The 15,924-nt window shown below is 41.2% G+C and overlaps 1 protein-coding gene across 1 annotated transcript in view; it reads left to right on the plus strand.

Moving 5' to 3' along the window:
• Window positions 1–15,924, plus strand: part of loxhd1b (lipoxygenase homology PLAT domains 1b) — a 40,521-nt gene that overhangs the window by 18,569 nt on the left and 6,028 nt on the right. The window contains exons 17-32 of the mRNA XM_070546160.1: window positions 120–316; window positions 502–694; window positions 4,254–4,414; window positions 4,519–4,840; window positions 5,837–5,988; window positions 8,326–8,459; window positions 8,551–8,696; window positions 8,768–8,872; window positions 8,940–9,068; window positions 9,397–9,561; window positions 10,638–10,819; window positions 10,887–11,003; window positions 11,106–11,268; window positions 15,157–15,311; window positions 15,385–15,594; window positions 15,778–15,904. Coding sequence (XP_070402261.1) covers window positions 120–316; window positions 502–694; window positions 4,254–4,414; window positions 4,519–4,840; window positions 5,837–5,988; window positions 8,326–8,459; window positions 8,551–8,696; window positions 8,768–8,872; window positions 8,940–9,068; window positions 9,397–9,561; window positions 10,638–10,819; window positions 10,887–11,003; window positions 11,106–11,268; window positions 15,157–15,311; window positions 15,385–15,594; window positions 15,778–15,904 — 2,658 coding nt within the window. The remainder of the gene's footprint in view (window positions 1–119; window positions 317–501; window positions 695–4,253; window positions 4,415–4,518; window positions 4,841–5,836; window positions 5,989–8,325; window positions 8,460–8,550; window positions 8,697–8,767; window positions 8,873–8,939; window positions 9,069–9,396; window positions 9,562–10,637; window positions 10,820–10,886; window positions 11,004–11,105; window positions 11,269–15,156; window positions 15,312–15,384; window positions 15,595–15,777; window positions 15,905–15,924) is intronic.

The following is a 15,924-nucleotide window of genomic DNA, read 5'->3' on the forward strand; positions in this document are numbered from 1 at the left end:
GCTTTTATTTGTGTGTGTGTGTGTGTGTGTGTGTGTGTGTGTGTGTGTGTGTGTGTGTGTGTGTGTGTGTGTGTGTGTGTGTGTGTGTGTGTGTGTGTGTGTGTGTGTGTGTGTGTCAGACATCAGTTATCAGATTGCAGTGAAGACTGGTGACATTCCCGGCGGCAGCTCCGACTCCAACGTGTTTGTCAAGCTCTATGGAGAAAAAGGAGACACAGATAAGATGATGCTGGTGGTTTCCACCAATAACTTGGGGAACTACTTTGAGACGGGCCGTGTTGACATCTTCACAGTAGAAACCTTTGACATTGGACAGGTGATGAGATCACTCTGGGAATGTTTGTGTGTGGATGTTAGGTTGATTCTGGGGTTACTCAACTCTTGATGTAGTCTCACTTGACACTTGTGTTTTTGACATGATTTCCACCAGTAGAATGTTAATTCTTCTGTTAGCTTATGTCCTAGATTGCTGAGGTGAGATGTCTGTGTATGGGGTTCCAGATCAACCGTTTGATGATTGGTCACACCAACAAAGGAATGCGTGCTGGCTGGTTCTTGGACAGTGTTCAGATCATGGTTCCAGTCCATGGAAATAAGTACATGTTTCCCAGTCACCGCTGGCTTTGTAAGGACGAGGCTGATGGGAAGACAGAGGTGGAGATTTACCCGAGCGAGATTCTGGACATGGAGCAACGTATGTAACACACATCCACAGATGATAATAACTTACCAAACATCACATTTATGGTACTGTAATGGAAACATTTTATCTCTCTTCTTTATTTGACCCTTACAAACTTACAGAGGGGCAAGAGAAGTTTGTTTTATGACAGCCATAAAAGTTTTTCTTTTTAGCTACAGTTTCCTGAGATTTTTGCTTCAAAGGCAGGTGAAGCATCGTTCACACCCCCATCTCTATGGGTACCTTTGACATTTGAATAGATTCTGTACTAATTCCTGGTACCTAGGAATCGATACCGGTACTTAACGGTACCAATTTTAGATACTTTTGAGTGTTTAATATTTTCATTCTCTTTTATAATTAAATATATATTTTTCTCAATATATAACCATATTTGATCAATATTACGATAAATAACATATAACTGTTTGTATTTTAACATTGTCCTTGTAGTTTTATAAGCTGATAATTAAACTGAAGCAAACATCTTTACTGTGAACTAAATTTACTGTGTATCTTCATTCCTTTTGCCGTCCTTTTTCATTTGTTTTTTCCTACTGGGAAGTTAGAATTTCCGAGGAGAAAGCGAACGCACCATTAGCTGATAACAATGGTGGCAGTGGAAGCTAACATATCAAGCTAACGTTATCTTAAACAGTTTATTTAGCTGCTGGAGCAGATTAAAACGATGATGCCTCACACTTAGATCGTTGTCGCTGGTTTCATCTTCACCCGATCACCCGTCGCATTTAGTAAAGTGAAGCCAAACTTTAGAGCGCGTTCATGTTCTTCCAGTCGGAAATTCGGAGTTCCGAGGAGAAAGTGAACGCATCATTAGTGAAACGGAAGCTAACATATCAATCTAACGTTATCTTAAACATTTTATTTACCTACCGGAGCAGATTAAGATGAGGATGTCTCACTTAGATCGTTGTCGCTGGTTTCATCATCACCCAGTCACCCATCACATTTAGTGAAGTGGACCCAAGCTTTAGCGTGCGTTCTTTCTACCATGCTGCTCTGTTTACAACTCGCTCGCAGCGACCGACGACATAACGCTCTTGCGCATGCGCAGCTGTCTAGGCAAGTTCTCGTTATGAAGGACGGGTACCGAAACGAGGCACCGTTTCAAATTACATGAATCGGTGCTCAGTTGGTACTTTGTAATTTGGTCGGTACCTTAAAAAGTACCGAATTCAGTACCCATCGCTAGTCTCTAGTAAGCACGGCCCCAAGGTATGGGTTCAGATCACACCTACAGATGACACTGTAGGGCCTTCCTTTGTTCTCCCCCATTGGGTGAGGGGGGTTCAAAGGGGATACATAGAGTGTGGGGGCCTCTGCTGGGCAGGACTCACCCCGGAGGCTGCTTTGGGAAGAGCCTCTGTGACTGTCTCCTCATTTCGATATTGCAATTTTGACATTAAACGCTTTTGATTGAATCGTGGACTGCTTTTTCACCATTTTATTAAGTCTCCAAAAGAAATTCCACGACAGTACACAGAATGGGTTTGCAGCTGCACTTCCAGTCTTAAAATTACTTTTAATCTGCAGAAGACTACAAGACATTAGGTCTTAGTGAGCAAAAGGGCTCCTAAATCCTAAATTTACAAAATGTTTATTTGGAAATTGGACCTAAATGTTAGCATGATCAAGTTTCTTTACATGTAATAAAATTGGTTGTAGGGAGCAAAAATATTATTACAGACTGCATGGAGGTGTTGTTGCTAGCACTGTTACAACACATCAAGAAGGTTGCTGGTGCAAATCCCACCTGTATAGCCTTGAAAATGGCCTGCATTCATTTAGCGCCTTCTAGAGTTTTACAAACCCCCAAAGGTGCTTTACAACTAACCCACACACAACATTCACACATTGGTGGTGATGTTCACTGTGGCCAGTTGCCCTGGGGCAGACTGTCAGAAGCAAGTCCACTGTGCACATGCGCCTCTGGTCCCTCTGACCACCACCAACAAGTAAAATGGGTGAAGTGACTTGCCCAAGGCCACAACAACTGCGACAGAAGGGATGTGAACATGGACATAATTTTGGGGGGGACGGGGGGGAGACATGCCCCATCTACTTTTTCCAAAGTCAAATTTTGACCCCTGCACTTTTTACCATCCAAAACTATATTACGCTATATTAAATTGACACTGGTTGAGCTCTAGGACCAAGCTGAAAACAACCGTTTGTGTTGAAGCCTGTTTCCCATTAGAGCATACTGTAAAGTCCCCCCCCGCCGCCCCCCCCCCCCCACACACACACACACACTTCTAAAGCGAAAATGACGTCCATGGATGTGAACCTGCAACATTCCAGTTATCGAGGACACACTTAAGTCCTCCGTGGCCCTTAGCATGTTCTTCCTTTGCACGAGTGAGTTTTCTCTGGGAACTCCTCCCATTGACCAAAGCCATTAAAAGGAACCCAGCTTACAAAACTTTGTGGTACTTCAAAGATAAATGTTCGTATCAGTTATATTAACGTGGTGTAAAAAACCTTGTTAATGCCTTCATTTTTATAAAATTTGTAAAAATAGTTTAACTCGTATGTCGCCATTGTTTTTAGCGTCGCAGTGCACGCTGGTTAGTGACGTCATATGGTTGTACCTTGGTTGCACCGGCCGGCTTTGCGACCCTGTAGTGACTGTTCAGCGACATCAACATGTCATCTGTTCAGCCTTTTCAATTTGAACCAGAGTGAAACCTTAATGAGGGCATCACTGACGATGTTTGACAAAACGAGCGTCAAAATGAAGAGCAAGAAGAGCTCTAGCTCTTCAATGGCTATTCTTCCAAGTGCAACCAATATACGTCATCGCCCCCAGAGTGCATTGCGTGCGGAAAACATGGCGTCCTACGTATGTCAAAAAATGTACTAAATATTATAGATTTTTAAATAAACAGCAATATTTTGTGTGTTTCTTACAACATAGTTTGGGAGGGCACACACGTCCTCATAGCTGGAGATCCTTTTAATGTCAGGCTGATTGAGGACTCTAAATTGTCCCAGTGAGTGAGTGAGTGAGTGAGTGAGTGACCCTCTGATGGAAGTATTGCTGAATTTAGGCACCAGCCTCCCCCTTACCCCAGAAATGACGAAGTCAAGATGATGGATCGATTGATCCTGGAGTACTCCTGCATTAAACCAATACATCAGCGGTTGCAAAAAGAGTCCTGGAACCCCCCAAGGTGCTTTACAACACAATCAGCCATTCACCCATTCACACACACATTCACACCCTGGTGGTGATGGGGCACACTGACAGAAGTGAGTCTGCCCTACACATGAGCCACCAGTCTCTCTGAGCACCACCAGCAGGCAAGGTGGGTTAAGTGTCTTGCCCAAGGACACATTGACAGACTGAGCGGGGCTCGAACCTGCAACCTTCTGATTATGGGGCAAGCACTTGACTCGACTGTGCCACCATCGCCCCTAGAAAGCTAACTCTATACTACCAAACAAAAGAAGTTCATGAGCTGTTATTTCTCTGATAAATGTTCATCAACATTGACTACTGAAATTTGTTTTCTATAAGCACTGACAGTTATTGATCCACGTTTTCCAGTGATGAACTATGAGATAGTCGTTGTAACTGGAGATGTGATGTTCGCTGGCACCAACGCCAAAGTCTTCATCCAAATCTACGGAGAAAAGGGTAAGACAGAAGTCCTTAGGCTTGAGAGCAGATCCAACAACTTTGAGCGGAACACAACTGAGATTTTCAAGGTGAACTTCATGTTTTTATTAGTTCCATAATCAAATCGATTTAATAAAAATCCTAACGGAAGCTTGTTGATCTTTGGAGTAACAACATTCCAAATGATCTACAGATGGAGGCCAAAGACGTGGGGAAGATCTTCAAAATACGCATCGGCCATGACGGCTCTGGGATTGGGTCTGGCTGGTTTCTGGAGACTGTTGACATCAAACATCTAATCCTGGCTTTGGTGCCCAAAGAGAAGAAGAAAGAGAACAAGAAGAAGAAGAAGAAAAAGAAGAAAGATGAGGACGACGACGATGAAGATGGAGGAGAGGAGATGCAGGAAGTGGTGTATACTTATCACTTCCCCTGTTCGCGCTGGCTGAGCGGTGGCGAGGAGGACGGGGAGCTGGTGGTGGAGCTGGTGCCAGAGGAAGCAGAAGACCTAGAAGGTACAAACAAATGTGTAGGAGGAAAATGCTAATCTGGATGATGAATGTTGATGCTCATGCTGATGCAACCATTCCGTATAATCTGGAACATGTTGATATTTAAAACATATACTTTACTTTTTTATATCACTCTACATGCATATATTTAGAGAAAAGTACATTTAGCAATGTTTTTACTTTGCTGCATGAATGTTTTTCAGTGTTTATGAGCTACTCCTGATAACCTAAAATTTTTAAGGGGGCTCATTAGGACTTTCTTTCTTAAAGAGCAAGTCACCCTCTACCAGAGTCTTACTCCACTCACACGTCCTGTTTGATAAATGAGCCAAAAAGAGGGATTGTCCGGCAGACGAGGAGAGCGTTGATTAGGCAATGTCTGACAGAATCTCCCCGGCTACCGCTTACAGTCGCTTTCATAATGAACTGTTTCAGGGCTCTGTCACTTTAAGAAAACAAGCTGGAGCTGGCCACACCCACTCATCCCCTGCTCAGATTGCTATAAGCTGAGAAGCTCCGATATCTGGGAGGGGCTTGGAGTAGAGCCACTGCTCTTCAAGCAGCCGCTCTCTCTTGCACATGAGAGATGGTTCTATTTTTTTTCTTATTTTTCATCACAAACGGGGTCTTTTTAAAATGGCTTTTATCCAGACACATAATTCCTAATACCACACACACACACACACACACACACACACACACACACACACACACACACACACACACACACACATTTATGTGTATATATATATATATATACTTTTTTTTTTGACCTGGGCGTCATTATATTAATATACATGTGTGTGTGTGTGTGTGTGTGTGTGTGTGTGTGTGTGTGTGTGTGTGTGTGCGTGCGTGCGTGCGTGTGTGTGTGTGTGTGTGTGTGTGTGTGTGTGTGTGTGTGTGATTTGCATGGTCTGATTTAACACCGTTTCCTGGCTGAGTACATGCCTCAGTTTGGAGACATTTTAATAATTCATCCCTTGCTTTGTCTGACAGTCTTCACCTATGAAGTGTGCGTCTTCACTGGCAAAATGCTGGGCGCCGGGACAGACGCCAACGTCTTTATTAATATTTACGGAGAAAATGGAGACACCGGGGAACGCCTCCTGAGCAACTCAGACAACATTAACAAATTTGAGCGAGGGCAGGTAAACATAAAGCATTATTTCACACATCAGGATGAAAGCAGCTCACTTGTGGTTCATGTATTTAAATTTCACTTGACATTTTTAAAACCACTCTCACATCAGTTTGGGCTGCGCCGCTTTACGCAGCTGAAAATGACCCAGCACTTAGTCAAAGATTCAAGCACTTCCAGGTAACTGGAGCCAGCACTGAGGTGTGGGTGGGAGTGTTTTCTGGTAAGATTACAAGCTCTCCTGCAGGCAAGCCAGCTGTGACTGAGAGGAGCTCTGAGAAGTCCTCTGTGTCACTCAACCTGTCCTGCTTTTACTCATTACTTTATCCACACCTGTAAATTATTTATTTCTATACCTTACAGTCGATCCTGTATGCACACACAGCTGCGTTTAGTTCTGTCTGACGGACCTAAAGCAGTATTTTTGGTAATGGTGAGTATTCGTGTTAGAAAAGTACTTGGAGAGGTTTTAAGTTCATACGTTAGTTTTTCATCAGCGTATCAAAGTCATTCTACACCACAGATGACTCACTCCCTTCCGAGAATGTTGGCTAATTATGTGTTACCAAGAATAAGGAAAACTCATAATTCAAAGGAGCAACCAATCAATTAAAGCAATAACTTTTCCCATCGTCTCCAAACCCCCGACTTAGTGGGGCTCAAGCTTAAATGTATGAGGTTTTGATTTCAACATTGTGCTGAAAAGTATTGTTAATCAATACTAAAGTGGATATATTAATACAGCATGGGCTGTGAAAAGGGTCCGTGTGTGTCTGTATGTGTGTAATTTTCTTTATTACTTAAATTATTATTCCATTTTTGGTTCTTTTTTTAAACACAGGGAAAGTTTCTCAGAGCGTCAGCTCTGAGGATGTTTGCAGATGCAAACGAAACTGTCAGCAAGGTAAAGAGAAACCTTTCCTGTGTTTTAAAGAAGAACCAAAAATGGAATTAGAAGCCAAACACAGAAAGAACGTGCCAAAGATGTTTATATTATTACCTAGCATTTCATAAAACCACTAAAAAAGGCAAAAATGAAAGATTTTGTTTTGCTACGTTGTTTTTGCGCATTAACAGGCTGAAATTATAATAATAGATAAGTTTATCCACATTTGTTGTTTTTTTTTGTTTGTTTGTTTGTTTGTTTCAGCAGTTAATATGGTGACTCAGTGGCGGCTCCAGAAATGTTTTTCTGCAGGTGCTATGAAGGAGCTAGTCTTTTTATTGAGGGTGCTATGAAGGAAGTGGTCATGCGTACCTATTGTTCTCTAAAACACCTTCAACACTAGCAGATACACATGTGTGCACAACACCTCAACAACACCTGAAACAATCATTAATATACATCATAAACATATGAACAATCGCTGACTTTTCCATGAAATCATAAACACATAGAGCCACACAGAAAACCATCTATAGTGTTGCAAGGTTAGCTAACGTTAGCGTTAGCATTTCCAGCGGCAAAACCCTCGACCGCTGCGGCGGTTGAGGGTTGACTCTCTTCATCCAGATCCGTAGGTTTTTGTGGGTCTGAGATCACTTCCAAAGATTCACTCGTTTCTGACTGAACCCGTGGAAATGTGGGCAACAGAAACCGATCCATTTTACCACGAGCTCTACCTTTCACTCGTTCACAGGGGGAAAATTAGGTCAAAGTTTTTACTATCTATATGATAATTTACTGATTATTTTTGTTTTGTATGTTAAATATTATTACATCCACACGTTAAATTAAAATTAAATTGTAAAAAATAAAATCTAATATTTACTTGGGGGTGCGATGACTAATCCAGGGGTAGCTATAGCGCCCCCTAGCACCCCCCTGGCGCCGCCACTGTGGTGACTTCTAACATTTCTAATATACTGAGTTATTGTTTTAATGTATTCTTAGCATTCCTCATGTTTTATCTGCTTTTGATCGGTATTTTTATCTTCTGTTTTAGTTGCTTAGATTGGTTGTGTTTTGGTTTAGCCTGCGCAGCACTTTGGGCAGCTCCCATGCTGCGTTTTAAATGTGCTATATAAAAAAAACTATGGTACGGTATGGTATGGTAATACTTCCTTTTTTATGTAGAAATGACATCTCACTTACTGTGTTGAATTTAAAACATTTGATTCCTGTTTCTAGTTCATCTGTTTTCAAACATGTTTCATATCATGTTTGAAATAGGGTTTTTTTTGCCAAATATTATGAATTAAAGAAAATAAATGTAACCCTAATTAATAACAAACTGCACTGTCTAAAATGAAATTCAACTCATTTCATCTAACAATTTTCAGAAAATCAAGAATGACACATTTGAGCCACTACTTTCAGTATTTTTGTGGTGTTTTTGTTTTGCAGGAGGATGTTTTCATTGTGACAGCTGTTGATTTGGGCACTTTAAAGAAGCTGCGAATTCGTCATGACAACACCAAGCCTTACTCATCCTGGTACCTGGATCGCGTTGAGATAGTGGACACGAAGGAGGACGTTACGTAGGCCAGCCCATGAGTAAACACTGAATTTAGTTATATTTTGTACTACGCTGAATTAATCCAACTTTTCCTCTGATTTTTGGGCTTATAGATACTATTTCCCTTGTAACCGCTGGCTTGCAGTGGAAGAAGATGATGGACAGGTGGCCAGAGAGCTGGTTCCTGTTGACGAGGCATTTATGAGGCAGGATGAGGATGAAGAGGGTGGGAGCACCACTCTGGGACTGGAGCAGAAATGTATAAAATAACAAACCTGGTTTAATTAATGCAGTTAATGTCGAAATATTAACCACTTGTGTTTGTTTCAGCCATGTCCACCACCTACACGCTTAAAATAAAAACTGGGGAAAAGAAGTACGCTGGAACTGATGCCAACGTTTTTGCCATCCTCTTTGGAGAAAAGGATGACACGGGTGAGAAAAGCCACCATTACGTGTATTCTTACTGAGGATGATTGAATAAAAACTAAAATCCTCACAGGGTTCGTCAATCTGAAGGCTTGCAAGAACTACAAGAACAAGTTTGAACAGGGGATGATTAATGAGTTCACTGTGGAGGCGGTGGACCTGGGCGACCTGGAGAAGCTACGAATTGGACACGACAACTCAGGTGAGATCACCTTAAGGGGATACTGTGCAACTTTTTCATATTTTTAAATCATTTTCTTGAGCCAGTATGTGCTTTACAGATTAAATGATTAGTTAAATTAGTGAAAAACCGCTGCTGTAGACACTAATGATGGCTGGGGAGACATTTCAGCTGTTAGATTAAAGTGTTAAAAAGACGAAGGCGCAGCGAGGGGATAAGTTTCATTTTTGCTTTAACCACAGAGAATTAATAACGGGCACTAGCAAGTAAAACTGCCAAGTGTGCCTTTAACAGAAAACTGTAAGAGCAGAGCAATGTGAGTATGTTTGATGTAATATTTTGGCATCAGGAGGTTCATCTGGTTGGTTTTTGGACTGGGTGGAGATAGACGCTCCCTCTCTGGGTCAGAGGATATGTTTCCCGTGCGGCCGCTGGTTGGATAAAGGAGAAGATGATGGGGCCATTGTGAGGGATCTCTATCCTGCTGAGTTACAGACTGAATTTTATACTCCATGTGAGTAATCAGATATTTCAACTCCTTGCTGAAAGCCGCTGAAAGCTGTATTTATAACATTTGATTTTGTATGCCAAAATATTTTAAAATGCACACAAAAACTTCTTAAATGTCATTTTTTTCTAATTAATTTAGGATAAATTTGTCCTGAGACCTGGATTTTCATTTAAAACAGGAAAATAATGGAAATAAAAATTCAGAGGTCAAACAAACAGGCAATATGGAATAGACCATTGATGGCACGACATTGTCGTGCAGCAGACTTGTTTCAGAAGCAGCTCTAGTTGGACAAACCCTGTCTAAAATAATGCAGTTGTTCAATTCTGCATGAAATTAACATTTTTCTGCAAAAAAAAGTCTTTTTATTCAGTAAGATACTTGGTAAGTAGTAAATTCACGTAAAAATAAGAATGAGTCAAATAAACCTAACATGTTTGTGTGATTACAAGATATTTCTATTTATGCCGAACTGTGATTTGGGTGTTATTCTGATGTATTAGCACAGTAATTTTTTTTAATTGTTCCAGAAAAATCCTACTATTAAAACATGTTTTTGTGGCGATTTTTATGGCGTCCTGATGCAGGATTCTTAAATTATGCATTACATTATTTAATCCAAACATCCCAGACACGCCATTTAAATTTATTTTACCTTTGAGAATGAAACCGTTCTAGCATTCTGTGATAAATATTTAACAAAATAATCATTTTTAGCTCACATTTGCCCAAAAACAAGATTATTTTTTCTTTTATCACTGGTTTATTAATGTTTGGATTCCCACTAGCTGTCAAAAACGTGACAGGTTATTTTCCTGGGTTCATCTCTACAACTGACTCAGAACTCACACACAAGAAAATCTAGTAAATTAACTGTTCTTAGTACAAAAAAGCATTAATAACATTGAAGTGAAAATGTTCTCTCTCACCTTTTGTTAAAATTACCTTACATGTGAAATTCGCACAACTAAATATTCCCAATAATCAGACCCGAATAGAACTTTCATTACAAAAGTACAAATAAAAAGATAATACTGGGACAAAATCACAACATCAAATCATTCGTTTTTGTCCTACAGTCGTGCCTTATGAGCTTAAGATCTTCACCAGTGACGTGTTTGCCGCGGGAACAGACGCTGATGTGTTCATCGTGTTGTACGGGCGAAATGGTGTATGCACTCAGCAGAAGCACCTGTGTGTGAACGAGAGAGAGAGACGGCTGTACTTTGAGAGAGGAGCTGAGGACATGTTCATAGTGGAGGTGAGAGCAAATGTTCATTTTAAAACTTCTGCTGATGTGTCTGTAAGCACATAACTACCTTTCACAGCTGGAGGATGTCGGTGATGTCATAGAGAAAATCAGGATTGGTCACGACAACAGGGGCACCAACCCAGGGTGGCACCTGGACAGGGTGGAGATTAGGCGCCAGCTCCGGAAGGGAAAGGTAGCAAACAGCTTTGTCCTTACAATCGTTAACAGATTTGTAATTGAACATCTTCTTAGAGACCACACCCAGCTGGGCCCATTTGTCTGTGATTAATGGCAGGGTTCAGAGACGACCATTTTCCCGTGTGAGTGCTGGCTGGCCAAGTCGGAAGAAGACGGCGAGACGGTGAGGGAGCTTGTCGCGTCTGACATCATCACGCAAAAGCTCCTCAGGGATGGAACGCTGAAGACAACTGAGACCGAGGTGGAGGATGCCTTAGAGAGTAGGTTTATAGCCAGAAGAGGAATAATTATCTGCATTTGAGTGGTAGAAACAAAACAGTTTGCTGCAGTGGCACCCCAAGGGGTGGCTACGGCGGGGGCATAATCCCCCCTGGAAAATTGCTGGCAACCCCACTCCCAAGGGAAGATTTCCCCATTTTATAAATGACATTTACATTCACACAAAACACATTCATCTTATTTAATCAAGACATGTAAGGGCCAATAAAAAATGGAAATTTTTGAGCAAATAGATCATATTTTAAAGGTGCATAATGTAAGACTGCCATCCTGTGGTCAAACCTAGGTACTGCAGTTCATTTACACCAGGCTACCATCTTGTGAGTTTCATGGCCATTGCCACTTCAGTGCTAGAAGATTCTAGATGACAGGTGAAAACAAATCGTACGCAGTAAGTCGATAAGTAAATACATTTCCCTGTAATATCAAGTTGTTGGCAACTGAAAATGTTGCTTGAGATATTTTTGAGCCGACTATTTGTTGCTTAGTCATTGTTAGCATTGCTAGCTCAACGTTAGCCTCTAGTCCTCTTTTTAGGGTGTAATGAATTAAATTACATGTTATTTAATAAGCCAAAAGGTGTAGGATTCCGTAGAAAATATGAAATAAGCTTTAGTTAGGAGGATCTGTAAGGTTAATTAAACCAGAAGATTCTAGATGACAGGTGAAAACAAATCGTACGCAGTAAGTCGATAAGTAAATACATTTCCCTGTAATATCAAGTTGTTGGCAACTGAAAATGTTGCTTGAGATATTTTTGAGCCGACTATTTGTTGCTTAGTCACTGTTAGCATTGCTAGCTCAACGTTAGCCTCTAGTCCTCTTTTTAGGGTGTAATGAATTAAATTACATGTTATTTAATAAGCCAAAAGGTGTAGGATTCCATAGGAAATATGAAATAAGCTTTAGTTAGGAGGATCTGTAAGGTTAATTAAACCAGAAGATTGGATATTTTTAATGCAGGGATTAGATAACAGCTTCGTATTCACTCAGAGACAACAGAAGAGAGAGAGTCAAGTTTAAACGTTTAAAAATGTATTACTCTGACTACAGCGTACTCTGTACCCTGTAGTCTTCTGGCACTCGCAGAGTACAGATGCTTCCCTTTTTGCTCCCTTATCTTTTTTTCCCAAGGCTCTTTGTCCTGTCTGCCCACAGAGCGCTTCTCTGCACTTCTCCTGAAAAACACTATTTTTTAGAAATGGATTTAATAAATTGGTCATTCAACGCAATTGATAAGATTTTTTCAACGATGAGAACGGAGCAGGGGGCTCCCACTTGCCCGCAAGGGACACACCCGGCGGGGTATATGCTCGATTCCTGGAAATAATGGAGGATCGTATGCCTCTCCCGGTTGTCCATTGAGCACGTCGAAGATGTGTGGATGTTTGTTCTGATGATCACTAGATTTCTTCTGACTGGAGTGGGAGGATATCTGGTTTTCTGGAAACCTGCAGGTGTCAATGTGCTCTGCGCTCCTCCCAAGATCTCCCTCCCACCTGTGGCTACAGTGGCTGAGCGCCATACAGGGTTGCTCTCGCTGGGTAAACAGGATCCCCAAATCCGAAGAAGCAATTAGTTCTGATGGGAATTGAAGGTGATGTCTTCACATTAAGCTTTAGTTAGGAGATTCATAAACACATTCGACGCCATTTGCCGGTCTACCTACCCTGAGCGGAAGTCCCCGTCTAGATCAGGAGGTGTAAAGGTCCAGCTTGACCTTTATGGAGCAGGAGCCGGTAGAAGCAGCCACGGCAACCGACCACCTGTCTTGAGATACTTCCGGGTCACGACAGTTTGTTGGCATCTGGTGAGACCCGAGCCTGGGTCTTGATGGTTCAGCTTTTATTCTGAAAGGAACCGTTGCAGCAGGTGGAACAGCAACAGATTTTATCCAGCTTGTCGTTGGTTCTTTTGGCTGAAGAGGAAAGTTACGGATTGGCCACTCCGTCACTTTCTCTAGAACGCTTTGAACTGGCGTTAGAGATGACGTGGGCATAGTTTTATACTTCGGCTGTTTTGGTTTATGGTCGAATGAAAATTTGACAGATTTACCAAACACCATCAAAACCACACCTCCGTCAGATCTGTCAGATTCTGATTGGATCAGTGAAAGTAATGTGTCACGTCTTTCAACACTACGTGAGATCAGTCCTAGTGGAAACATTTAAAGTCATATTACTTATTATATTCTATAGGATTATAATAAAGTAATTAAAATTTTGATTTCACAAATCAGTCACATCTTATTTATTGACTACAGGGTATCCGTGGGTCCTTAAAAAGTCTTAAATTTGCTTTTCTAAAATTAAGGCCTTAAAAATCCTTAAAAATTACAAATAATCCTTAAATACAATTTCCAAAGGTCTTAAATGACCAAAGACCCAATGAACAAGAATTTCTAGTTAGTCTTTAGCATTTTTTGTGTACGATGTTGGCGTAAACGGAACCGTACACATTCAGTTGGTTGTGAAAGGGGGCTATTTTTAGATGAGCACATTAGCTGGTTAAGCTAGTGGGAGCTTGCGCCATGGGGAAGTGCAAGTTTAATGGTAACTGGGTGGGTAATCTCACGTTTGCGACGTGGTTAGCACCAGTTCCAGGCAATAGCTGGAAATTGTAGCTTAAATTTAAATTTAAAAAATAGCTTAAATTTGGTCAAAGTGGCCTTAAAAAAGGTCTTAAAAAGTCTTGCTCCCTTAAACCTGCAGATACCCTGTTAAATAGTTTCCGAAGGTCTTAAATTACCAAAGACCCAATAAACAAGATCCTTTTATTTCTATAAAAATTTCGTGAATTTCTAGTTAGTGTTCAGCATTTTTTGTGTATGATATTGGCGTAAGCGGAACCGTACACATTCAGTTGGTTGTGAAAGGGGGCTATTTTTAGATGAGCACATTAGCTGGTTAAGCTAGCGGGAACTTGCGCCATGGGGAAGTGCAAGTTTAATGGTAGCTGGATGGCTAATCCCATGTTCGCGACGTGGTTGGCACTGGTTCCAGGCAATAGCTGGAAATTATAGCTTAAATTTAAATTTAAAAAATAGCTTAAATTTGGTCAAAGTGGCCTTTAAAAAGGTCTTAAAAAGCCTTGCTCCCTTAAACCTGCAGATACCCTGTTAAATAGTTTCCGATGGTCTTAAATTACCAAAGACCCAATAAACAAGATCCTTAAAAAGTCTTAAAGTTGGCTCCCTTAAACCTGCAGATACCCTGGACTAACACTTGTTTGGATTAGCTTTATTAAAATAGAGTTCTTTGATTAATTAAAAGAAAAGAGTTCATTCTTCATTCTTCTGTTGAGCTGAAAATAAGCAGGTTAGAAGCAAATGCATGAGACCTTGAGAACAGATCTCTGCAGACTAGTCCTGTGTCAGAGGAGGGGGAAAACAGTCATTTTATTCTGTTACAAGGGGTACAAAAAATAACTTCTGGGCTGCTCCTTTTACTGGCTAATATAATGTCCATGACTCTAGAGCATTTTGCTGGCAGGTGTACGATTGCAAATGCAGACAGTGTGACGTCAGGTGATGCAGACTTGACAACCCGGCAAACTCAGTAATTGTAAAGAAAGACTACATCCTTTTTAGATTTTTTTACAATGAAATCATGTTTGGTTTTCAAATTTAAGGTAGATGTGTTTGATGTTGCTTTTTAATGATAAAGAGCATACAAGGCATTGCCACAGGCTAGACGCTCCCAGAGTCATCACATGGACCAAACTGGTGAGCCACCAAAGAATTTTCACTGCCTCCATCTTGCCCACCATGAACATTTTCTGGAGACACCACTGCTTTGTTGAGATGGAACCACAGCAAGAATAGAAGAGAGCGCAAATTATAATTTTTTTTCATTCTTTCTTCTTAACAGCTCACATGTACAAGGTGACTGTGCGGACGGGTGACATGTTCGGAGCGGGAACAGATGCCAATGTTTTCCTCACCATCTACGGAGACCTGGGAGACACAGGAGAGCGCAAACTTGCCAAATCTGAGAACAATAAGAACAAATTTGAGCGAGGCGAAGTAAGAGCGTGACTTTGTGAGGAGTGTTGTGTCTAAAAGTGTCTGAGTATGTACTTGTACCTGGGACTTTTAGGTGGACAGGTTCACCATTGAGGCTGTGGACCTGGGACAGGTGTTTAAGATCCGCATTCGCCACGACAACAGCATGCTCAGTGCAGATTGGTACCTGGATCAGGTGGAGGTGCAGGATGAAGACACAGAAGAAGTTTACATGTTTCTGTGTGAGCGCTGGCTGTCCAAAAAGAAGGAGGACAAACGGATAGACAGGATCTTCTACGTCAAGGTTTGGGAAACTCTCGTTTTCACCAGTGTCTCCATCCCAGCTCATTTTATTTACTCCTGTTGTTTTCACTGTGTTTCAGACCTGAAATATAAGAAACTATTTAGGAAAAGGGACAATAAAACAAATATCTTGGGTTTACTATGTTTCCAACGACTTTGTTTGTGTCCTGTGTGGGTGGTTCAGGGGTATGAGGGTGAAAGGAGCATCGATCCATATTTCAAGAAGATGGCCCAGTCCAAACAAGTGCTGGACCAAAATGCCAACAAAAAGAAAAAGAAGAAAAAAGCAGTGGTGGCAGAAGAAGGTCCAAGTAAGCCAAGACAAAATAAA

Source organism: Nothobranchius furzeri, chromosome 17 (assembly GCF_043380555.1).
Source record: "Nothobranchius furzeri strain GRZ-AD chromosome 17, NfurGRZ-RIMD1, whole genome shotgun sequence".
Lineage (NCBI taxonomy): Eukaryota > Metazoa > Chordata > Actinopteri > Cyprinodontiformes > Nothobranchiidae > Nothobranchius > Nothobranchius furzeri.